At 43.3% G+C, this 26,264-nt stretch overlaps 1 protein-coding gene across 1 annotated transcript in view; it reads right to left on the bottom strand.

Annotated features, from left to right (window-relative positions):
• Nucleotides 1-2,050: 2,050 nt before the first annotated feature.
• LOC147361877 (ATP-binding cassette sub-family C member 4-like) overlaps nucleotides 2,051-26,264 on the bottom strand; it is a 177,611-nt gene continuing 153,397 nt past the window's right edge. Inside the window, exon 27 of the mRNA XM_086328421.1 lies at nucleotides 2,051-2,206. Coding sequence (XP_086184547.1) covers nucleotides 2,051-2,206 — 156 coding nt within the window. The remainder of the gene's footprint in view (nucleotides 2,207-26,264) is intronic.

Raw genomic sequence — 26,264 nt, 5'->3', positions numbered from 1 at the left:
TCAGGAAGTTCACGGTTCATGTATTGCTCAAGCCTGGCTTGGAGAATTTTGAACATTATTTTACTAGCGTGTGAGACAAGTGCAATTGTGTGGTAGTTTGAGCATTCTTTGGCATTGCCTTTCTTTGGGATTGGAATGAAAACTGACCTTTTCCAGTCCTGTGGCCACTGCTGAGTTTTCCAAATTTGCTGGCATATTTAGTGCAGCACTTTCACAGCATCATTTTTCAGGATTTGAAATAGCTCAACTGGAATGCCACCACCTCTACTAGCTTTGCTCATAGTGATGCTTTCTAAGGCCCACTTGACTTCACATTCCAGGATGTCTGGCTCTAGGTGAGTGATCATACCATCGTGATTATCTAGCTCCTTCCAATTCAGCAGGAAAATTGGAAATGGGGTCTACCTAAATCAATGTGAAGTCCTCATCTTCCCATTTCCACGTACACACATTTTGAAAATCCACAAATAGAACATCCCTGGAGAGTTCCTTGCCCTGCCTGAAGTTAGGAGAGATGTCTCTACTTTGGTATCATTTACAGTTGTTGCTGCTTAGTCACTCATGTCCAGCTCTTTTGCAACCCCATGGACTATAGCCTGCCAGGCTCCTCTGTCCATGGGATTTCCCATGCAAGAATATTGGAGTGGGTTGCCATTTCCTCATCTAGGGGATCTTCCCAACCCAGGGATTAAACCCACGTTTCCTGGTCTCTTCCTATGGCTTTAATACTGAGCCAACCAGGAAGCCCACACCCATATTTTTCCTTCTTGACCCTCTTTCCTTAAGGGCTACCAAATGGCGAAGAGATATAATTACACACACTGAACACACCACCATCAGAACAAGCATAGAAGCTCCGGTTTCCTGGGGATCCCCAAGGCCCTTCCATATAAAAAAAAAAAAGGAAATGTCAGAACTTGTGGATAAGATGAATGGATTAGCATCCAGAAACAAAAGATATAAAAATCACTCAAGTGATATTAAACCCAAAGTTTCCACCCCACCTAGTTAGCAGTCCCAGCTACCAAATGGAAAACTTTAGTTACGAGCTTCATCTCTCTGAGCCGCTTTTCATCTGTGTTACCTCCCAGCTCAGGGACCCTTCAGTGATTTCAGTACCAGAGGACTCCTGGGAAGGACAACCTGAATCAAGACCCTGCACTGCTTCTGCAAAGGCTAGAGATGCAGATAAGACCCCACAGGCTTCAGGGACCCCACCCCCAGGGTGACTCTCAAAGTTGGAAGGAAAAAGCATTCACAGTCAGGAAAGGGGCTGGTCAAATACATCCTTCCATCCTCTCAATGTATCCCAGATAAAAGCAAAATGGGTTCAAGAATCATGTCCCCGTTCATTAAATAAAAAAACAATAGTGTTCTTACACACATGGAATGTGTCACAACTAGATACCAGGATGTACAGTGAGAGATGCACACGGAGGGCAAGAGAGAAGGAGGGAGACATGGTAACAAACACAGGGACAGAGGGAACCTGGTGCAGTTGGAACTCAGCCGTCACCTAAGGAATGTGGGGAAAGGTGGGACATTATTGGAAGATGGCAACAGGAGCAGGGCACTAATTAGATAAAGGAAGCTGTTCATGGCTGCTTGCTTAGAGGGGAAAGGGTGCGAATTAGTTTAAAACTATGAATCCGGAGCTGTCCTGGGGAAGCCGGCTAAAGATGGAGGTCGGGGGTCCGGTCCTTCTCCCGCTGGCGGTGAGCCCCCCCTGGGCAGCCTGGGTTCTCAGCCTTCCTGCCTCCTGCTCCCACTGCCCCTCCTGCTCCCAGGACTAAGGAGACTGACGGGGCAGCAAGCTGCAAGGCAGGGAAAACCTAAGCCCCGCCACCAGGACCCTCCCGGGTCCTGCTACCCGTTTCGGCCATCCCACCCAGAGGGCACAGACAGGGAACCCCGCGGCCGGCGTGGGGAGACCCAACCGCTACAAGCAGCCATCGGAAAGCGCTCCGTCGCCCTGACCCTCGGCCCTGAAAGCTCAGCAGCGTCTGGCACTGGCCCTGAGGCGGCGGGGTGTCTCAGCCCAGGCGAGCACTCACCAGTAGAACAGCCGCGAGCAGATGTTCGCTTCCTGCAGCGGATTGGGCTTCTCCTCCGGGGACACCGCCCGCATCTTGCCGGCCTGTGGGGTGGGGGCAGCCGGGGGCCACACGCAGGTTTGAGGCGAGGCCGCAGGCACCCCTGATGGTGGCTGTGGGGAAACTGAACGGCGTGAGACGCAGGACCCCAGGCGCCCTTATTCCCACCCTGGCTGCAAACTCTACCGGAGGGCGCGCTCTGAGCCTGGACCCCCACCCAGAAGGTGGAGAGGGAGGGGCAGGTTGCTGCAGAAACGCCCCTCAGCTGTGGTGAAGACCCGGAGAAAGCTGGCAGAAGGAGATAGCAGCCCGCCCTCCGGGCACGCTGCCCTCTTCAGGACCAAAGGAGGGCGCTGTGGGAAGGTCTCCAACTGGAATGGAGCAGAAGCCTGGAGGACCTTCCTGAGAGAGACTCCACCCCACGGCGAGATACCCTGAGCTAGTGGTCTGTACTGGTTGGTGGAGGTGAGCACAGATGACGGGCACAAAGCTGCCAGGCTACTGAGATGACAGCCCCAGACTCCCTAGTGTCTGTTCTACTGCTAGGCTGGCCCTGAGGAATCCTGTTTTCATAAAAGAAGGGAAAAGGAAAGGCTACAGCACAGCCTTCTCCTGGCATGAAGGACATGCATGCCAGTGAAGAGGCATGTGAACTGAGCACAGAGAAAAGGACATAAGCAAGAAGTCAACTCTTACTTTGTTTATCCCTCAAATAAATTTTAAATGAGCTAATAAGTGGATATCAGTGCAAGAGAGAAATAAAGAATTTCAAACTTTTTTCCCATATATGAAGCCCATATAATATATATGAAGAAAAATGCATTAAAAAGTATTATTTCTGGAATGAATAAACAAAGTGTGGTATAAACATACAATGGAGTATCATTCAGCCTTAAAAAGGAGGGAAATTGTGACACTTGCAGCATGGATGAACCTTGAAGACTCTGATGTTGTGACTTGTAATTAGAGTACCTATTTAGTCTTCATGCTGTTGCTGGCACAGAACTCCTAAAACTCTTAGGTGCTCTAAGTTAAGAGTGAAAAAGTGTCTTTTGATAATTGTAACAAGCCCCTTTCAACTACACCTGAGTTTCAGTGAATGCATCTGTTTGTCAGAAAAACCAAACACCTGGTTAAAGGGTTGGCACTTTCAGCCCCACCCCCCACATTCAGGGAGGAGAGGGACTGAAAACAGTTCAACCACCAATGGCCAATGCTTTAATCAACCTTGCCTAAGTTGATTCTGTGCTTCTATAAAGCCTCAATAAAAGACCAGTAGGATGGGGATCACAGAGCTTCCAGGCTGATGAATATTTGCAGGTGCTGGGAGGGTGACTGACCTGGAGAGAGCCTGGAAGACCCTGCCCCTCCCTCTACCTTGCTTTCTGCATCTCTTCTATCTGGCTGTTCCTGAGTTGAATCCTGGGGTCGCACAGAGTTGGACACAACTGAAGCGACTTAGCAGCAGTGGCAGCAGCAGTGATCTAGTTATTTTGGAGAGGGCAATGGCAACCCACTCCAGTATTATTGCCTGGAAAATCCCATGGATGGAGGAGCCTGATAGGCTGCAGTCCATGGGGTTGCGAAGAGTCGGACATGACTGAGCGACTTCACTTTCACTTTTCACTGTCATGCATTGGAGAAGGAAATGGTAACCCACTCCAGTGTTCTTGCCTGGAGAATCCCAGGGACTGGGGAGCCTGGTGGGCTGCCGTCTATGGGGTCACACAGAGTCGGACACGACTGAAGCGACTTAGCAGCAGCAGCAGTGATCTAGTTGAGTAAACTTTTTTCCTGAGTGGTAAGCCTCTCTAGAAAATTACCAAACACAAGGAGGAGGTTATGGGAACCCTGATTTATGATCAGTCCATAAGAAGAACAGGTAACCACCTGACTTGGACTCATGACTGGCTCTGAAGTTGAGAAGGGGCAGTCTTGTGGGACTGAGTCCTTAACCTATGACAAGGTCTAACACTAACTCCAGACAGATAGTGTCAGAATTGACTTAAACTGCAGAACACAGTTGTGTCTGGAGAGTTGGAAAATTGGTTAGTGTTGGTTAGTACACACATGGTGTCCAGAAGTACTGAGTCACCAAAAGACAAATATTGTGATTCCAGTTATTTGAGGTGCCTAGACTAGACAAATTCATAGAGACACAAAGTAGAATGGTGTTTGCTGGGGAGGTTGGGGAGGGTGAGGAGTTGTTTAATGGACACAGAGTTTCAGGTGGAAGATGAAAAAGCTCTGGAGATGGACAGTGGTGATGGTTGCACAGCAATGTGAATATAATCAATGTCCACAATAGTTAATTTTAAAATGGTTAAAATATGCAAGATCCTCTATGACCCACTTCCTAGAGTAATGGAAATAAAAAAAAGTAAACAAGTGGGACCTGATTAAACTTAAAAGCTTTTGCACAGCAAAGGAAACTATAAGCAAGGTGAAAAGACAACCCTCAGAGTAGGAGACAATAGTAGCAAATGAAACAACTGACAAAGGATTAATTTACAAAATGTGCAAGCAGTTTATACAACTCAATACCAGAAAAACAAACAACCTAATCAAAAAGTGGGAAAAAAGACTTAAACAGACATTTCTTCAAAGAAGACATACAGATGGCTAACAAACACATGAAAAGATGCTCAACATCACTCCTTATTAGATGCAAATCAAACCTACAATGAGATATTACCTCACACCAGTTGGAATGGCCCTCATCAAAAAGTCTACAAACAATAAATGCTGGAAAGGGGGTGGAGAAATTGGAGGAACACTCTTGCACTGTTGGTAGGAATGTGAACTGATACAACCACTATGGAAGATGGTATGGAGATTCCTCAAAAAACTAGGAATAAAGCCACCATCTGACCAAACAACTCCACTTCTAGGCATATACCCTAAAGAAACCAAAACTGAAAGAGACACATGTATCCCATTGTTTAGTGAAGCACTATTTACAATAGCTAGAATGTGGAAGCAACCTAGATGTCCATCAACAGATGAATGGATAAAGAAGTTGTGGTATATATACAGAATGAAGTATTACTCAGCCATAAAAAGGAACACATTTGAGTCAGTTCTATTGAGGTGGGTGAACCTAGAACCTATTATACAGAATGAAGTGAATCAGAAAGAGAAAGATAAATACTGTACTCTAACACATATGTACGGAATCTAGAAAAATAGTACTGAAGAATTTACTTACAGGGCAACAATGGAGAAACACACAGAGAATAGACTTACGGACATGGGGAGAAGGTGAAATGTATGGAAAGAGTATCATGGAAACTTACATTACCATATGTAAAATAGATAGCCAACAGGTATTTGCTGTGTGTCTCAGGAAACTCAAACAGGGTCTCTGTGTCAACCTAGAGGGGTGGGATGGGGAGGGAGAAGGGAGGGGTCTTCAAAAGGGAGGGGATATATGTATACCTATGGCTGATACATGTTGAGGTTTGACAGAAAACAGCAAAATTATGTAAAGCAATTATCCTTCAATAAAAAATAATTTAAAATAATGGTTAAAATAGTTTACTCATGTTATGTATATTTTACCATGTAAGGGAGGAGAAAATTCCTTTTTGTTTTACTTTTCTAGGCTCTTTGGCTGGGGCTGGGAAATTCAATTGATATAAGACAGATGAACAAGAAAAAAACAGTTTATTAACCTGTAAGGCATGCATGTGTATGCAAAAAGTCTTTCTTCATACAAACAGTTGTTGCTCTACTCAGATGTGTTTGTAAAAGTGCTTCATTTTTAAGAAGACTGATGGGAAGGACTTTTGACAAGTACAGACTTCTGGTAAGTTTCAAATCAAGAGCTAAATTTAGTAAGAAATTACAGAGTCCTAATGGAAAACCTTCAGAGAAGGCAATGGCACCCCACTCCAGTACTCTTGCCTGGAAAATCCCATGGATGGAGGAGCCTGGTAGGCTGAAGTCCATGGGGTCGCTAACAGCCGCACATGACTGAGCAACTTCACTTTCACTTTTCACTTTCATGCACTGGAGAAGGAAATGGCAACCCACTCTAGTGTTCTTGCCTGGAGAATCCCAGGGATGGGGGAGCCTGGTGGGCTGCTGTCTCTGGGGTCACAGAGAGACGGACACGACTGAAGTGACTAAGCATCAGTCAGTTCATTTCAGTCTCTCAGTTGTGTACAACTCTTTGCAACCTCATGAATCACAGCACGCCAGGCCTCCCTGTCCATCACCAACTCCCAGAGTTCACTGAGATTCACATCCATCGAGTCAGTGATGCCATCCAACCATCTCATCCTCTGTCATCCCCTTCTCCTTCTGCCCCCAATCCCTCCCAGCATCAGAGTCTTTTCCAATGAGTCAACTCTTCGCATGAGGTGGCCAAAGTACTGGAGTTTCAGCTTTAGCATCATTCCTTCCAAAGAAATCCCAGGGCTGATCTCCTTCAGAATGGACTGGTTGGATCTCCTTGCAGTCCAAGGGACTCTCAAGAGTCTTCTCCAACACCACAGTTCAAAAGCATCAATTCTTCGGCACTCAGCCTTCTTCACAGTCCAACTCTCACATCCATACATGACCACAGGAAAAACCATAGCCTTGACTAGACGAACCTTAGTTGGTAAAGTAATGTCTCTGCTTTTGAATATGCTATCTAGGTTGGTCATAACTTTCCTTCCAAGGAGTAAGCGTCTTTTAATTTCATGGCTGCAGTCACCATCTGCAGTGATTTTGGAGCCCAGAAAAATAAAGTCTGACACTGTTTCTACTGTTTCCCCATCTATTTCCCATGAAATGATGGGACCACATGCCATGATCTTAGTTTTCTAAATGCTGAGCTTTAAGCCAATTTTTTCACTCTCCACTTTCACTTTCATCAAGAGGCTCTAGTTCCTCTTCACTTTCTGCCATAAGGGTGGTGTCATCTGCATATCTGAGGTTATTGATATTTCTCCCAGCAATCTTGATTCCAGCTTGTGTTTCTTCCAGTCCAGCGTTTCTCATGATGTACTCTGCATATAAGTTAAATAAGCAGGGTGACAATATACAGCCTTGACGTACTCCTTTTCCTATTTGGAGCCAGACTGTTGTTCCATGTCCAGTTCTAACTGTTGCTTCCTGACCTGCATATAGGTTTTTCAAGAGGCAGATCAGGTGGTCTGGTATTCCCATCTCTTTCAGATTTTTCCACAGTTTATTGTGATCCACACAGTCAAAGCCTTTGGCATAGTCAATAAAGCAGAAATAGATGTTTTTCTGGAACTCTCTTGCTTTTTCCGTGATCCAGCGGATGTTGAAAATTTGATCTCTGGTTCCTCTGCCTTTTCTAAAACCAGCTTGAACATCAGGAAGTTCACGGTTCATGTATTGCTCAAGCCTGGCTTGGAGAATTTTGAGCATTACTTTACTAGCATGTGAGATGAGTGCAATTGTGTGATAGTTTGAGCATTCTTTGGCATTGCCTTTCTTTGGGATTGGAATGAAAACTGACCTTTTCCAGTCCTGTGGCCACTGCTGAGTTTTCCAAATTTGCTGGCATATTGAGTGCAGCACTTTCACAGCATCATCTTTCAGGATTTGGAATAGCTCAACTGGAATTCCATCACTTCCACTAGCTTTGTTCATAGTGATGCTTTCTAAGGCCCACTTGACTTCACATTCCAGGATGTCTGGCTCTTGGTCAGTGATCACACCATCGTGATTATCTGGGTCATGAAGATCCTTTCTGTACAGTTCTTCTGTGTATTCTTGCCACCTCTTCTTAATACCTTCTGCTTCTGTTAGGTCCATACCATTTCTGTCCTTTATCAAGCCCATCTTTGCATGAAATGTTCCCTTGGTATCTCTAATTTTCTTGAAGAGATCTCTAGTCTTTACCATTCTCTTCTTTTCTTCTGTTTCTTTGGATTGATCACTGAGGAAGGCTTTATTTTCTCCTCTTGCTATTCTTTGGAACCCTGCATTCAGATGCTTAAATCTTTCCTTTTCTCCTTTACTTTTCACATCTCTTCTTTTCACAGCTATTTGTAAGGCCTCCCCAGACCGCCATTTTGCTTTTTTTACATTTCTTTTCCATGGGGATGGCCTTGATCCCTGTCTCCTGTACAGTGTCACAAACCTCATTCCATAGTTCATCAGGCACTCTATCAGATCTAGGCCCTTAAATCTATTTCTCACTTCCACTGTATAATCATAAGGGATTTGATTTAGGTCATACCTGAATGGTCTAGTGGTTTTCCCTACTTTCTTCAATTTCAGTCTGAATTTGGCCATAAGGAGTTCATGATCTGAACAAAAAGGACTAGTTGCTGAGTAAACTGGAGTATATGCTTATAAATATTATTGTTTTTTTTCCCTAAAATATTACTGGTTTAAGTTAGTGTTTTCCCAACATAAGAATATCCTTTCCCTCAAGCTAATTATGACTTACAACAATTTGGAAAATTACACCTTTGTAAGTAAAATACCTGATCCCTCTAAAAACTGAAAACTCTTAGGTTCCCAGAAGCTGTGTCAGCTAAATAAGTAAGGCCACCTCCTAAGAGGGACGACTGTTCCACCTCTAGTTAAGTGACGCATGTTCTCTGAACTCAGTTTCTCATCTGTAAAATGGGTATTAAAAAGTAATATGTGGGATTTCCCTGGTAGTCCAGTGGTTAAGAATCTGCCTTGCAATGCAGGGGAGTTGGTTTCAGTCCTTTGTCAGGGAGCCCAGAGCCCACTTAAGCCTCAGTGCCACAACCATTGAGTCTGACTGCTACATATAAGAGAGTCCATGCACCCCAACGAAAGATTTCGCATGACACAATGTAGGTCTTGAGTGCCACAGCAAAGCCCCAACAAAGCCAAAATCAAAAAACAAAAAGTAATATCTGTTTCATGGCGTTATTGTTTATGTGAAAGTTCTTGTTGTAATTGCTGACACAGAAGGGATGTAAAATAAGTGGAGGTTATTATAGCAAGATGTTTTATCAGAATATTAATTGTCCTTGCTATGGTATGAATGTTTGTGATAAAGGAATGAAAATGGAATTCTTGAGATTATAGCTTAAAGGCCACTAGTGCTGGCATAAAAAGCACAGTTTACAAGGAAACTTAACCAACTGAATTTTCCTCCAGACAGGAGAGATTGAAACCCATGTCAGAGGAGAACAAAGGTCTGGGGACAAGAGGCAGAAAGTTGGTGATGCCTGTTCCCAATGGTCACCATCCTTAACCTCCCAGGCAAGGAAAACATAGGGAGGATACAGGACAGATGATGCCTTAAGGCCTCCTGCTAGAAGTCAGAGGAGTTGGCTTCTTTGTAGAGTAGACTCCCATACCATTATCTTGTGTTACAAGTAAAATAGAAAAACCTGATTTCCCATTTGGGGTCTGGAAAATTCAGAAAGGGGGAGGCAGCAGGTTTACAGAATCTGTGAGCCAGGATGAGAGAATGCCATAGAGGGAGATGAAGTATGTGCCATCTAGCTGGGGAGCAGATGAGAACCCAGTTACATCCTTCCTTAAAAATCCCACAGTAGAGTTGATTTTAAAAACAGAATACATTTTAAGATAACATTTGCCCAGGAAAGTGGAAACCAGACTGCCAAAGTTTAAGAAACAACACTAGGAAGATAAATAAGAACTCTTCCTAAATCTAGATCATCTGCTTTAGATCTATCAGATCAGATCAGTCGCTCAGTCGTGTCCGACTCTTTGCAACCCCATGAATCACAGCACGCCAGGCCTCCCTGTCCATCACCAACTCCTGGAGTTCACTGAGACTCACGTCCATCGAGTTAGTGATGCCATCCAGCCATCTCATTCTCTGTCATGCCCTTCTCCTCCTGCCCCCAATCCCTCCCAGCATCAGAGTCTTTTCCAATGAGTCAACTCTTTGCATGAGGTGGCCAAAGTACTGGAGTTTCAGCTTTAGCATCATTCCTGCCAAGGAAACCCCAGGGCTGATCTCCTTCAGAATGGACTGGTTGGATCTCCTTGCAGTCCAAGGGACTCTCAAGACTCTTCTCCAACACCACAGTTCAAAAGCATCAATTCTTCGGCGCTCAGCCTTCTTCACAGTCCAACTCTCACATCCATACATGACCACAGGAAAAACCATAGCCTTGACTAGACGAACCTTAGTTGGTAAAGTAATGTCTCTGCTTTTGAATATGCTATCTAGGTTGGCCATAACTTTCCTTCCAAGGAGTAAGCGTCTTTTAATTTCATGGCTGTAGTCACAATCTGTAGTGATTTTGGAGCCCAGAAAAATAAAGTCTGACACTGTTTTCACTGTTTCCCCATTTATTCCCCATGAAGTGGTGGGACCAGATGCCATGATCTTAGTTTTCTGCATGTTGAGCTTTAAGCCAACTTTTTAACTCTCCTCTTTCACTTTCATCAACAGGCTTTTTAGTTCCTCTTCACTTTCTGCCATAAGGGTGATGTCATCTGCATATCTGAGGTTATTGATATTTCTCTTGGCAATCTTGATTCCAGCTTGTGCTTCTTCCAGCCTAGCGTTTCTCATGATGTACTCTGCATATAAGTTAAATAAACTGGATGACAATATACAGCCTTGACGAACTCCTCTTTCTATTTGGAACCAATCTGTTGTTACATGTCCAGTTCTAACTGTTGCTTCCTGACCTGCATACAAATTTCTCAAGAGGCAGATCAGGTGGTCTGGTATTCCCATCTCTTTCAGATTTTTCCACAGTTTATTGTGATCCACACAGTCAAAGCCTTTGGCATAGTCAATAAAGCAGAAATAGATGTTTTTCTGGAACTCTCTTGCTTTTTCCGTGATCCAGTGGATGTTGGAAATTTGATCTCTGGTTCCTCTGCCTTTTCTAAAACCAGCTTGAACATCAGGAAGTTCATGGTTCATGTATTGCTCAAGCCTGGCTTGGAGAATTTTGAGCATTACTTTACTAGTGTGTGAGATGAGTGCAATTGTACGGTAGTTTGAGCATTCTTTGGCATTGCCTTTCTTTGGGAGTGGAATGAAAATTGACCTTTTCCAGTCCTGTGGCCACTGCTGAGTTTTCCATATTTGCTGGCATATTTAGTGCAGCACTTTCACAGCATCATCTTTCAGGATTTGGAATAGCTCAACTGGAATTCCATCACTTCCACTAGCTTTGTTCGTAGTGATGCTTTCTAAAGCCCACTTGACTTCACATTCCAGAATGTCTGGCTCTAGGTCAGTGATCACACCATCGTGATTATCTGGGTCGTGAAGATCTTTTTTGTACAGTTCTTCTGTGTATTCTTGCCATCTCTTCTTAATATCTTCTGTTTCTGGGTTAGGTCCATACCATTTCTGTCCTTTTTTGAGCTCATCTTTGCATGAAATGTTCCTTTGGTAGCTCTGATTTTCTTGAAGAAATCCCTAGTCTTTCCCATTCTGTTGTTTTCCTCTATTTCTTTGCATTGATGGCTAAAGAAGGCTTTCTTATCTCTTCTTACTATTCTTTGGAACTCTGCATTCAGACGTTTATATCTTTCCTTTTCTCCTTTGTTTTTCACTTCTCTTCTTTTCACAGCTATTTGTAAGGCCTCCCCAGACAACCATTTTGCTTTTTTGCATTTCTTTTCTATGGGAATGATCTTGATCCCTGTCTCCTGTACAATGTCACAAACCTCATTCCATAGTTCCTCAGCACTCTGTCTATCAGATCTAGGCCCTTAAATCTATTTCTCACTTCCACTGTATAATCATAAGGGATTAGATTTAGGTCATACCTGAATGGTCTCGTGGTTTTCCCTACTTTCTTCATTTTCAGTCTGAGTTAGATCTATAGTTCCTATTCTTCATCCTCCACATTACAAGTGGTGCAGGAAAAGGAAATATCTCATCCTGGGAGATCTGGCAGTACCAGGGACCAGCATTCAAGTGAGCGTCTTTGGCTTCCTTCAGGAGAAAGTTGAAGAGGGAGCTGAAGTAGAGAGAAAATGGACTTATTCATGGAGACACACACTCCATAGCCAGATTGTGGACCTTCTCAGAAGGCAAAAGAACCCAGGGTATGGGGTTGTTAGTTGTCATGAGCTGGATCATTTCATATGATAATAAGTGGAATGAATATTCTTGCTATTCCAGGGAAGGGACAGGGGTTTTCAAGAACTGAACCACTGCACACTTTTAAAATGGAGCAGGACCCTATAGGCCTTGCCCGCCATGTCCTCTGCCTGCCTTTTGTCTGTGGAAAATCTTTAGCCAAAGAATAAATTTAATCCCAGAAGTGAGAATATGCAGAAGCAAAGGAAAACAGTCAAAGGAGACCAATAGTAATAATTTAGTTATTAAGCATAGTCAAGGACCTCTTAATTCCTTCTCAAGGGCTATAAATAATATTCTGAGCCACATCCTGTGAGCTGTCTTACACGTACTGAAAACCCCACCAGGTAAAGAACTACATAATGACCAGACTGTAGCCATGACATAAGCTGCCACAGTCCTAAGAACTGACCTCGAGAAATGGGAACAAACCAACCCTGGAACTGAACAGTAACTATAATTAAAACAATCAAGATGACACTGGTCAGACCACCAATGACCAATTTCAAGATGACTGTCAGCACTGACTCTGCTGTTTCTACACATAACCCTCTCCATCTATAAAAGCTCTTGTCCATTCATTGTCAAGGGAGGAAGCAGTCAGCCTTTGGACAGATGCCCACCTTCCCCCCACCCACCACATACTGGTATCCAAAATAAAGTAAATGTTCCTTTCCACCAACCTGGCCTCTTTATTGGCTTTTGAGTGGTGAGCAGCCAGATCCCCTCCTTCGGTATCACTTTTTGGCCTTCTGTGGTAAGCCTTGAAACTATCACAGCACCTGTCATGGTGACAGGGGAGTGAATTTTAGTGTTATAATGAAGGTGTAATGATTTAGAGGTCACAGCCCAGACCATACCCAACACCATCTTGATTTTAGTTGGTTCAAGCCAGTTTTTATGGGAACCTGTTTTTCTCAATATCTGTGCCCCCTTCCTTCCTGTCTCACAAGCATAGACAGTTTCCATAGTGACGAGGCCTTCTTAGCCTGTCATCTTGGAGTCCAGACCTGGTTCTCTGTGTACCCTGATGCCTAGGCCCTTCCCTTTCCCATTTAAGCAATACCAGGTTGTCTTCCTCAAATGAAGGGCACCACAGATTCCCACTTATTTCAGGAGCAACATCAAGCCCCAGCCAAGAGGGAGTTATCTTATGGGTAAAAAACCAAAACTGATTATGTCAATACCTTCCCTTTTGGACTTTGAGGCATAGAGGAGAAATTGGTCTCTTTCTCTTCATCAAGATGATGTCCACAGATAACAAAGGAAACAGTCATTAAAGGTGAGGTGGGGCCCTTAATATTCAGGGAGGCTGGGCTGTGATGGAACAGTCACTGACAAAGCCCATCAACAATTCCCTGGTAATAAAAGTAGAATCTGGATAATGAAATAAAGTGTTACCTTTTTTCTCTCCCTTTGTGCTGAGTCTTGTTTCACTTGCTCACAGGGCGCCTCGTGCAGAAGCCTCGCACCTTGTCCTTCAGACGAGACTCCCTAGTGTGAAATGGCTGTGCTGACACCTCAGCTCTGAGGGCTGTGTGCAGAGTCTCTGCGCCCAGCACTGTGATTCAAGATGGGGGCAAGGGGGTCGTGTGCAGAAATGCTGACCCCAGTACTGCGATCTGGAGCCATGGGGAGCATAGCTGAGCCTGTTCTGTGAGAACCCACCCATCCCCCAGCTGACAGGAATCATACACAGCAGTCCCAGTGGTGCTTTTAGGACAGAGTGTGTCCTCTAGAGAACATTCTGTTGGCACAAGCCACACCTGGCAGAGGGGCTTCCCAGGTGGCTCAGTGGTAAAAACCGGCCTGCCAGTGCAGGAGACTCATGTTGATCCCTGGGTCAGGCAGATTCCCTGGAGCTGAAAATGGCAACCTGCTCAAATATTCTTGCTGGAAAATCCCATTGACAGAGGACCCTGGTGGGCTGCAGTCCATGGGGCCACAAAGAGTCAGATGTGACTGAGTGACTGAGCACACACACACACCTGGCAGAAGGAACACCCATCCCACCCCCTCACCTTTGAGGTCTGACTGGGGAGGGATAGTAACAAAATAGGAAGAAATCAAACCAGCTTCGGTTTTCCTGGTAGTTCAGATGGTAAAGAATCCACCTGCAATGCAGGAGACCTGGATTAGATCCCTGGGTTGGGAAGATTCCCTGGAGAAGGGAATGGCTCCAGTAATCTTGCCTGGAAAATTCCATGGAAATCTGGTGGTCTATAGTTCATGGGGTTACAAAGAGTCAGACACAATTGAGCGACTTACACTTTTTTACACTTTCCAGCAATGAAAGCAGCTGCCATTTGGGGAGACATGAGATCTTTTGCCTCCAACAGTGGTTGTCAGTTGGCTGAAGGGTGGAATCACCTGTGGGGTTTTTAAAAGTATTGACTCCTGCCTCCCCTCTCCCAGGATTCTGATTTAACTGAGATGAGGCTTCAGTCCTGGGATTTTACAGAGGTCCCCTGGTGATTCAAATTTGTAGCCAGCTCTACAAACCACTGCTGCTGCTGCTGCTAAGTCACTGGCCTTTGCCATATTGAGGATATAAACAACTGTAGCTGGATGAAGAAACAGAGTAAACAGATGGAGTGATTCTGCAGGAGCAGGAGTGTGCGTTTCTGTGTATAAGGTGTAGATGAGGTGGGTGAGGTGGGGGCCTATGACCCCTTTTGCCCCGTGTGAGGCCTTCCTGACCCCTCTTTCCAGGGCCTTGGGACGCTGCTCACCTGGACACGTGGATTCTGCTGCCCCCTTCTGGTTATTTTCAGTGTGGCACAGTTTTCCCTGGAGGTTTCACATAATCCCCGCCTTGCTGCTGCTGCTGCTAAGTCGCATCAGTCGTGTTCGCCTCTGTGCGACCCCATAGACGGCAGACTACCAGGCTCCGCCTTCCCTGGGATTCTCCAAGCAAGAGTACTGGAGTGGTTTGCCATTGCCTTCTCCGATCCCCTCCTTAGGTCAGCACAAACCTATGAGCATCTCATCTACACGCTGCACACAGAAACACACACTCCTGCTCCTGAAGAATCACTCTGTTTACTCTGTTTCCTCATCCAGGTACAGTTTTTTATATATCCTCAGTATGTGCTTAGTTCAGCACAACCCTATGGGAGGGAAACCCTGGGAACTGTAACAGGATGAGCAGCTCAGCAGTAACTTCAGGAGCTTCTCCTGCGCAGGGAAGCTCAGGGAGCTCCAGGCCTCTGGCCAAGCACAGGTCTGGCACATGCCTATGACTGGAACATTCCTGTGCCTGGGGTTTGAGGTGTGTGTGTGTGTACTCAGTTGTGACAACTATCTGGGACGCCGTGGACAGAGGATGGGATTTCCCAGGCAGGAATACTTGGAGTGGGTTGCCACTTCCTCCTCCAGGGGCTGTTCCGCTACCTGAGTCTCTTAGAGCTCCTGCATTGGCAGGCAGATGCTTTACCACTAGCGCCCCCTGGGGGTTTGAGGAAATTGGTCTTATCCTCCAGTGACAGGTGCTTCCCCGGCTCAGTGGTAAAGAATCTGCCTGCCAATGCAGGAGACACAGGACATGTGAGTTGGATCCCTGGGTCCAGAAGACTACCTGGAGGAGGAAATGGCAACCCACTTCAGTATTCTTGCCTGGAACATCCCATGGACAGAGAAGCCTGGCGGGCTACAGTCACAAGGTCGCAAAGAGTCGTGAATGACTGAGCACAGCCAGTGACAAGTGCCTATGATATCGAGCATCCGGAAGTGCAGAGATGTAAGGTAATGAGCGTCCCAATAAATAACAGCCACCCTTTATTCTGTCCTGTGTGGCAGGATGTATTTTTACTTTATCACGTTTAATTTTAGCGCAAGCTCAGAAGGTATTAGGATCCCCATCTTACAGACAAGGAAAAAACCCCACAGAGCTTAAGGACCCTGATCAACGTCATTAAACTCCTAACTGACAGATGCAGCCTCTGTCCCAGCTCCTCCCGTGTCCTGGCAGGACCAGGAGGTCTCCCTGCCCAAAGACCTGCTCAACAGCTTCAGCCTGACCCCCCGGGTGGGTCTGTGTGGTCCCTCCAGGTGCCTGCAGCCCCTTCACTCCTATTGCCCCTGACTCAGGTCCTTCCTTCTGCAGAGCAGCCCCCGAGAGCCCCACGGTCGGCAGAAGGACACCCTTGCCCCGTTCTGGCAGCTTCTCCCTGCAGCCAGCTCCTGGGGGTGGGGTCAGGCCAGGTTGTGAGGAGAATCAGGAGAGAAGCAGGAAGGGTGTGAGCTCATGGTCGGCACCTTCCTCTGACCTGGGACCTCCCTATCTTCTCCTGATGCTTCCCACCACTTGGGTGAGCTCCTCTCCATGCCCCCTACCCCTTTACAAGTGCTCCTGTAGCTCTGCTGTAGATCAGAGTCACTGGGGGAGGGGTCAGAATAATATTCTGATTCAGGGGGTCACACAAGTGGGCCCTGCAAATTTGAATTTTTATAAAACAGCCTAGTGGGTTGGGATGCAGGGGGTCTCTGAACACACTTTGAGAAGCATTTAACAGACCTGTCACTCACATCTTTGAGCCCTGAGTAGAGAATGAAGCACATCCTATATGTTTAAATATTTAAAAGTTATAAATCAAGCTAACACATTGTCAAATACACCTTTGTAACCACCTGGCAGGCTGGGATTCCTGGACCCTGGAGTTTGGAGCTAGAAGGTAGGACAGCAGAGGGCGGGGCCGACCCAGCCCCCAGCCCTCCCCCTGCTCTTCCCACCTCTGGTTCTGACCCTGTCTGTGCCCTGAGGAATCTGCTGCTCAAGCAAGAGCATGCCCAGCCTTCAAGCCCAAGCTCAGGCCGCCCTCTTCCCACCCATAAACAGCTGAATCTTGACCTCCTGTTGGGCTGGGGCATGGGTCCCAGGAGGGAGGCGGGCACAAGCGCTGGGAGCAGGGATTCTAGGCTCCGGGTGCTCAGACCACGGCCTGGAGGGGGCGGGGCTCCAGATGGCCACGCCCCCTGGTCATCTCTGCCTGCACCTGGGGGAGGGTGCAACCACAGGAATACAGAGCAGGGCGTCTAAACCATCTCTTCTCTAACTGTACTGTGAGCAGGACTCCCCTGGGATCTGGAGATTCTGAGTCAGTGGGTCTGGGGTAGAAACAAGATTCCATGTTCGTAACAGCCTCCCAGGCCAGGCCAGGCCAAGAATGCTGGTCCATGCTTAGAACAGCAGAGCCCTAGAGCAGGGTGGGCAGACTTTCCCTGTAAACAGTCAGGAAGTCAAAACATTTCCAGGTTTTGTGGGCCATATGGTCTCTGCTCAGAAAAACGTCTACTTCTGCTTTATTGACTACACTAGTGCCTTTGACTGTGGATCACAACAAACTGTGGATAGTTCTTAAAGAGATGTGAGTGCCAGACCACTTTACCTGTCCCCTGAGAAACCTGCATGCAGGTTAAGAAGCAACAGAGAGAACCAGACATGGAACCACTGCCTGAGTCAAAATTGGGAAAGAAGAACGAAAAGGCTGTACATTGTCATCCCGCTTATTTAACTTATTTGAAAAAGAAAGTATGTATATATATAACTGAATCACTCCTGAATAGTAGAAATTAACACAACATTTTAAATCAGCTATGCTTAAATAAATTTTTAAAGAAGAAAGAAAAAATGCCAAGGGTGTCAATAGGTTCATTATTAGTAGTGTTTACTCTGGTCACTTGCTTGATGCTGTTGCTGCTGCTAAGTCACTTCAGTCGTGTCTGACTCTGTGCGACCCCATAGACAGTAGCCCACCAGGCTCCCCCATCCCTGGGATTCTCCAGGCAAGAACACTGGAGTGGGTTGCCATTTCCTTCTCCAATGCATGAAAGTGAAAAGTGAAAGTGAAGTCACTCAGTCGTGTCCGACTCTTAGCGACCCCATGGACTACAGCCTACCAGGCTCCTCCACCCATGGGATTTTCCAGGCAAGAGTACTGGAGTGGGTGCCATTGCCTTCTCCGGGTCACTTGTTTAGCCTGGTATTTGCCAGATTTTTCCACTTTAAAAATACAACTCTTCCCTAAAGAATTAATTCAGGAAGATACTTTGAGTCTATGAAAATGCCATGCCTCCCCCAAGCCCCTGAACATTCACTGTATATTCAGCCAATGATGAATTTTGTCTGAATTATTTATGATGGCTGCCATATGATACTTTTCTGTCAGCCTGTCTACATTTGTGAGTTGGTATTCTATTGCAAAAAAGAACTTACCATTCCTCTTGTCTATTTTATGTCTTATCAGAATCAGTATAAACTCGTGGATTTTTAAAAATTTTATAGTTGTAAAATGTAGGGTTTAAAAACCTTCAATCCTCTGTTTATCATTACTAACTTACAATATTTCTAATATAAACTCCATCTCAGAGACTCATTTTTTGTCTAAGTAGCCTGCAAAATTTAATTTTAAAAATATTTTTTACATAATATGATTAGCTTTTTTTTTAAGGATTAATTTTATTTCATTTTTAAATTTACATAATTGTATTAGTTTTGCCAAATATCAAAATGAATCCGCCACAGGTATACATGTGTTCCCCATCCCGAACCCTCCTCGCTCCTCTCTCCCCATACCATCCCTCTGGGTCGTCCCAGTGCACCAGCCCCAAGCATCCAGCATCATGCATCGAACCTGGACTGGCAACTCGTTTCTTACATGATATTTTACATGTTTCAATGTCATTCTCCCAGATCTTCCCACCCTCTCCCTCTCCCACAGAGTCCATAAGACTGTTCTATATATCACTGTCTCTTTTGCTGTCTCGTACACCAGGTTATTGTTACCATCTTTCTAAATTCCATATATATGCATTAGTATACTGTATTTATGTTTTTCCTTCTGGCTTACTTCACTCTGTATAATAGGCTCCAGTTTCATCCACCTCATTAGAACTGATTCAAATGTATTCTTTTTAATGGCTGAGTAATACTCCATTGTGTATATGTACCACAGCTTTCTTATCCATTCATCTGCTGATGGACATCTAGGTTGCTTCCATGTCCTGGTTATTATAAACAGTGCTGCGATGAACATTGGGGTACACGTGTCTCTTTCCCTTCTGGTTTCCTCAGTGTGTATGCCCAGCAGTGGAATTGCTGGATCATAAGGCAGTTCTATTTCCAGTTTTTTAAGGAATCTCCACACTGTTCTCCATAGTGGCTGTACTAGTTTGCATTCCCAACAGTGTAAGAGGGTTCCCTTTTCTCCACACCCTCTCCAGCATTTATTACTTGTAGACTTTTGGATCACAGCCATTCTGACTGGTGTGAAATGGTACCTCATAGTGGTTTTGATTTGCATTTCTCTGATAATGAGTGATGTTGAGCATCTTTTCATGTGTTTGTTAGCCATGTGTATGTCTTCTTTGGAGAAATGTCTATTTAGTTCTTTGGCCCATTTTTTGATTGGGTCGTTTATTTTTCTGGAGTTGAGCTGTAGGAGTTGCTTGTATATTTTTGAGATTAGTTGTTTGTTGGTTGCTTCATTTGCTATTATTTTCTCCCATTCTGAAGGCTGTCTTTTCACCTTGCTAATAGTTTCCTTTGATGTGCAGAAGCTTTTAAGGTTAATTAGGTCCCATTTGTTTATTTTTGCTTTTATTTCCAATATTCTGGGAGGTGGGTCATAGAGGATCCTGCTGTGATGTATGTCGGAGAGTGTTTTGCCTATGTTCTCCTCTAGGAGTTTTATAGTTTCTGGTCTTACATTTAGATCTTTAATCCATTTTGAGTTTATTTTTGTGTATGGTGTTAGAAAGTGGTCTAGTTTCATTCTTTTACAAGTGGTTGACCAGATTTCCCAGCACCACTTGTTAAAGAGATTGTCTTTAATCCATTGTATATTCTTGCCTCCTTTGTCAAAGATAAGGTGTCCATATGTGCGTGGATTTATCTCTGGGCTTTCTATTTTGTTCCATTGATCTATATTTCTGTCTTTGTGCCAGTACCATACTGTCTTGATAACTGTGGCTTTGTAGTAGAGCCTGAAGTCAGGTAGGTTGATTCCTCCAGTTCCATTCTTCTTTCTCAAGATCGCTTTGGCTATTCGAGGTTTTTCGTTTTTCCATACAAATTGTGAAATTATTTGTTCTAGCTCTGTGAAGAATACTGTTGGTAGCTTGATAGGGATTGCGTTGAATCTATAAATTGCTTTGGGTAGTATACTCATTTTCACTATTTTGTTTCTTCCAATCCATGAACGTGGTATATTTCTCCATCTATTAGTGTCCTCTTTGATTTCTTTCACCAGTGTTTTATAGTTTTCTATATATAGGTCTTTAGTTTCTTTAGGTAGATATATTCCTAAGTATTTTATTCTTTCCGTTGCAATGGTGAATGGAATTGTTTCCTTAATTTCTCTCTCTGTTTTCTCATTATTAGTGTATAGGAATGCAAGGGATTTCTGTGTGTTGATTTTATATCCTGCAACTTTACTATAGTCATTGATTATTTCTAGTAATTTTCTGGTGGAATCTTTAGGGTTTTCTATGTAGAGGATCATGTCATCTGCAAATAGTGAGAGTTTTACTTCTTCTTTTCCAATTTGGATTCCTTTTATTTCTTTTTCTGCTCTGATTGCTGTGGCCAAAACTTCCAAAACTATGTTGAATAGTAATGGTGAAAGTGGGCACCCTTGTCTTGTTCCTGACTTTAGAGGAAATGCTTTCAATTTTTCACCATTGAGGATAATGTTTGCTGTGGGTTTGTCATATATAGCTTTTATTATGTTGAGGTATGTTCCTTCTATTCCTGCTTTCTGGAGAGTTTTTATCATAAATGGATGTTGAATTTTGTCAAAGGCTTTCTCTGCATCTATTGAGATAATCATATGGTTTTTATTTCTCAATTTGTTAATGTGGTGTATTACATTGATTGATTTGCGGATATTGAAGAATCCTTGCATCCCTGGGATAAAGCCCACTTGATCATGGTGTATTATCTTTTTAATGTGTTGTTGGATTCTGATTGCTAGAATTTTGTTAAGGATTTTTGCATCTATGTTCATCAGTGATATTGGCCTGTAGTTTTCTTTTTTTGTGGGATCTTTGTTAGGTTTTGGTATTAGGGTGATTGTGGCCTCATAGAATAAGTTTGGAAGTTTACCTTCCTCTGCAATTTTCTGGAGGAGTTTGAACAGGATAGGTGTCAGCTCTTCTCTAAATTTTTGGTAGAATTCAGCTGTGAAGCTGTCTGGACCGGGGCTTTTGTTTGCTGGAAGATTTTTGATTACAATTTCAATTTCCATGCTTGTGATGGGTCTGTTAAGATTTTCTATTTCTTCCTGGTCGAGTTTTGGAAAGTTGTACTTTTCTAAGAATTTGTCCATTTCTTCCACGTTGTCCATTTTATTGGCATATAATTGTTGATAGTAGTCTCTTATGATCCTTTGTATTTCTGTGTTGTCTGTTGTGATCTCTCCATTTTCGTTTCTAATTTTGTTGATTTGATTTTTCTCCCTTTGTTTCTTGATGAGTCTGGCTAATGGTTTGTCAATTTTATTTATCCTTTCAAAGAACCAGCTTTTGGTTTTGTTGATTTTTGCTATGGTCTCTTTTGTTTCTTTTGCATTTATTTCTGCTCTAATTTTTAAGATTTCTTTTCTTCTACTAACCCTGGGGTTCTTCATTTCTTCCTTTTCTAGTTGCTTTAGGTGTAGAGTTAGGTTATTTATTTGACTTTTTTCTTGTTTCTTGAGGTGTGCCTGTATTGCTATGAACTTTCCCCTTAGGACTGCTTTTACCGTGTTCCACAGGTTTTGGGTTGTTATGTTTTCATTTTCATTCATTTCTATGCAAATTTTGATTTCTTTTTTGATTTCTTCTGTGATTTGTTGGTTATTCAGCAGCGTGTTGTTCAGCCTCCATATGTTGGAATTTTTAATAGTTTTTCTCCTGTAATTGAGATCTAATCTTACTGCATTGTAGTCAGAAAAGATGCTTGGGATGATTTCTATTTTTTTGAATTTACCAAGGCTAGCTTTATGGCCCAGGATGTGATCTATCCTGGAGAAGGTTCCATGTGGGCTTGAGAAAAAGGTGAAATTCATTGTTTTGGGATGAAATGTCCTATAGATATCAATTAAGTCTAACTGGTCTATTGTATCGTTTAAAGTTTGTGTTTCCTTGTTAATTTTCTGTTTAGTTGATCTATCCATAGGTGTAAGTGGGGTATTAAAGTCTCCCACTATTATTGTGTTATTGTTAATTTCTCCTTTCATACTTGTTAGCATTTGTCTTACGTACTGTGGTGCTCCCGTGTTGGGTGCATATATATTTATAATTGTTATATCTTCTTCTTGGATTGATCCTTTGATCATTATGTAGTGACCTTCTTTGTCTCTTTTCACAGCCTTTGTTTTAAAGTCTATTTTATCTGATATGAGTATTGCTACTCCTGCTTTCTTTTGGTCCCTATTTGCATGGAAAATCTTTTTCCAGCCCTTCACTTTCAGTCTGTATGTGTCCCCTGTTTTGACGTGGGTCTCTTGTAGACAACATATGTAGGGGTCTTGTTTTTGTATCCATTCAGCCAGTCTTTGTCTTTTGGTTGGGGCATTCAACCCATTTACATTTAAGGTAATTACTGATAAGTATGATCCCGTTGCCATTTACTTTATTGTTTTGGGTTCGAATTTATACACCGTTTTTGTGTTTCCTGTCTAGAGAATATCCTTTAGTATTTGTTGGAGAGCTGGTTTGGTGGTGCAGAATTCTCTCAGCTTTTGCTTGTCTGAAAAGCTTTTGATTTCTCCTTCATACTTGAATGAGATCCTTGCTGGGTACAATAATCTGGGCTGTAGGTTATTTTCTTTCATCATTTTAAGTATGTCTTGCCATTCCCTCCTGGCTTGAAGAGTTTCTATTGAAAGATCAGCTGTTATCCTTATGGGAATTCCCGTGTGTGTTATTTGTTGTTTTTCCCTTGCTGCTTTTAATATTTGTTCTTTGTGTTTGATCTTTGTTAATTTGATTAATATGTGTCTTGGGGTGTTTCTCCTTGGGTTTATCCTGTTTGGGACTCTCTGGGTTTCTTGGACTTGAGTGATTATTTCCTTCCCCATTTTAGGAAAGTTTTCCACTATTATCTCCTCAAGTATTTTCTCATGGTCTTTCTTTTTGTCTTCTGCTTCTGGAACCCCTATGATTCGAATGTTGTAGCATTTAATATTGTCCTGGAGGTCTCTGAGATTGTCCTCATTTCTTTTAATTCGTTTTTCTTTTGTCCTCTCTGATTCATTTATTTCTACCATTCTATCTTCTAATTCACTAATCCTATCTTCTGCCTCTGTTATTCTACTATTTGTTGCCTCCAGAGTGTTTTTAATTTCATTTATTGCTTTATTCATTATATATTGACTCTTTTTTATTTCGTCTAGGTCCTTGTTAAACCTTTCTTGCATCTTCTCAATCCTTGTCTCCAGGCTATTTATCTGTGATTCCATTTTAGTTTCAAGATTTTGGATCAATTTCACTATCATTATTCGGAATTCTTTATCAGGTAGATTCCCTATCTCTTCCTCTTTTATTTGGTTTGGTGGGCATTTATCCTGTTCCTTTATCTGCTGAGTATTCCTCTGTCTCTTCATCTTGTTTAAATTGCTGAGTCTGGGGTGTCCTTTCTGTATTCTGGCAGTTTGTGGAGTTCTCTTTATTGTGGTGTTTCCTCACTGTGTGTGGGTTTGTACAGGTGGCTTGTCAAGGTTTCCTGGTTAGGGAAGCTTGTGTCGGTGTTCTTGTGGGTGGAGCTGTATTTCTTCTCTCTGGAGTGCAATGAAATGTCCAGTAATGAGTTATGAGATGTCTATAGTTTTGGGGTGACTTTGGGCAGCCTGTATCTTGAAGCTCAGGGCTGTGTTCCTTTGTTGCTGGAGAATTTGCTGGGTATGTCTTGCCCTGGAACTTATTGGCCCTTGTGTGGTGCTTGGTTTCAGTGTCGGTATGGAGGCATTTGATGAGCTCCTGTCAATTAATGTTCCTTGGAGTCAGGAGTTCCCTGGAGTCAGGGTTTGGACTTAAGTCTCCTGCTTCCGGTTATCGGTCTTATTTTTACAGTAGTTTCAAAACTTCTCCTTCTATACAGCACCATTTATAAAACATCTACATTAAAGATGAAAAGTTTCTCTACGGTGAGGGTCACTCAGAGAGGTTCACAGGGTTACATGGAGAAGAGAAGAGGGAGGAGGGAGTTAGAGGTGACCCAAATGAGATGAGGTGAATCAATAATGGAGAGAGTGGGCTAGCCAGTAGTCGCTTCCTTATGTGCACTCCACAACTGGACCACTCAGAGATGTTCACGGAGTTATACAGAGAAGAGAAGAAGGAGGAAGGTGACAGAGGTGGCCAGAAGGATAAAAGGGGGGAATGAAAAGGAGGGAGACAGATCCAGCCAGTAATCAGTTCCCTAAGTGTTTTCCACCGTCTGGAACACACAGAAATTCACAGAATTGGGTAGAGTAGAGGGGTTAGGGAGGAGACACAGGCGACCTGGTGGAGAAAAAGGAGAGTCCAAAGGGACAGAGAGCAGTCAAGCCAGTAATCTCGCTCCCTAGTGAAAAATGGGCCCTGAAGATTGGGTTCTTAAAGGTACAAAATTGGTAACAAATACATAAAAGCAAAAATTAAAAATCTAGAGTAGAGTTTGGAATTTCAAAAATATGATGTTAAAGAAAAGAAGAAGGAAAAGAAAGAGAGAAAAAACGAACAAACAAAAACAAACAAGGTCGCGAAAATTGTAAAGAAAGTACAGGTACAAAATTGATAACTAATACCAAAAAGCAAAAATTAAAAATCTAGAGTAGAGTTTGGAATTTCAAAAATACAATGTTAAAGAAAAAAGAAGAAGAAGAAGAAAAATAAAGAGAGAAAACAGACAAACAAAAACAAACAATGTCACAAAAATTATAAAGAAAATACAGGTACAAAATTGATATCATTCAGATATACAATGTTATATAAAAGAAGAAGAGAAAGAAACAGAGAAGAAGAAAAAAAGAAGTCACAGAAATTATATACAAAAAAACTATAGGTACAAAATTGATAACAAATACCAAAAAGCAAAAATTAAAAATCTAGAGTAGAGTTTGGAATTTCAAAAATACAGTGTTAAAGAAAAGAAAAAAAAAAAAAGGTCAAAAAATTATAAAATATATATATATGAAGTTTGCTGAAGAAGAAAAAGATAAGGTCTTTTTTTTTTTTTTTTTTTTGCAAAGTAATAGGTTATAAAAGTGAAAATTAAAGGAAGAATAGAGGACTTAAAAATTTTTTTTAATTAAAAAAAAAAGAAAGAATGATCGTAAAAATAATAAAAATATATTTAGGACTTTCTTGGTGTTGTTGGTTCAGTTCATTTTTGGCTAGTTCCTTGGTCAGACTTATATTTCTCAAGATCTATAGGCCCCTTCCTATGTAGTCCGTAGTAACCACAGGGTTTTGGTCTATTGCCTGTAGCTTCCAAGGCGTTTCCCTCTGTTATATCTTCTTCTGTTTGCTAGTCTCTTCAGTATCTGGTTTCCGCCCTGACACAAAGGGGACGGTTGAGGACACTTTTTTTTTTTTTTTTTTAGGCTTACTTGTTCAGTCACGCTGTGGGGAGGGAGGGAGGAATGCTGCAAACAAATAACACTGGCGTGGGCTCGCAGTGCCTCAGCCACCCTGGGTCTGCCCCCGCTCACGGCGCATGTAGCCACCCTGCCCACACTGCTCAGGCTCTAGGTTGTTCCGCCGGGAACAATCCGAGGCCAGCCCTGGGTTGCATGCACCTCCCAGGTCCAAGCCGCTCAGCTTCAGGCACTCGGGTAGTCCTCAGAGGTGCAGACTCAGTTGGGCCTGCGTTTTGTGCTCTTCCCAGGTCCGAGCAGCTCAGGTGATGAGGTGTTTGGCAAGCGCCAATGCTGCGACTTATCGCCTCCCGGCCACTCTGTTATCTGGGTGTAAAACCGGCGCACCTTCTCAGGCAGATGTTGACCGTCCAGACCCCCAAGAAGTTTTAGTTAGCAAAGGAGCCTGCTTACAGTTTTATAGATAATGTCTCTCTGGGGCTGCAATTGTCCTCTTCCGGCTCTGGCTGACTGTCACCGGAGGGGGAAGGTCTGCAGCCGGCTATCTCTGTTCAGTCCTTTGTTTCGTGCACAGGCCTG

The sequence above is a fragment of the Bos grunniens genome, chromosome 12 (genome assembly GCF_055505025.1).
Source record: "Bos grunniens cultivar Pamir isolate PY7600 chromosome 12, Bosgru_T2T1.0, whole genome shotgun sequence".
Taxonomy (NCBI): domain Eukaryota; kingdom Metazoa; phylum Chordata; class Mammalia; order Artiodactyla; family Bovidae; genus Bos; species Bos grunniens.
The sequence above is the reverse complement of the archived record's forward strand: the minus strand, read 5'-3'. Positions and strand labels throughout refer to the sequence as shown.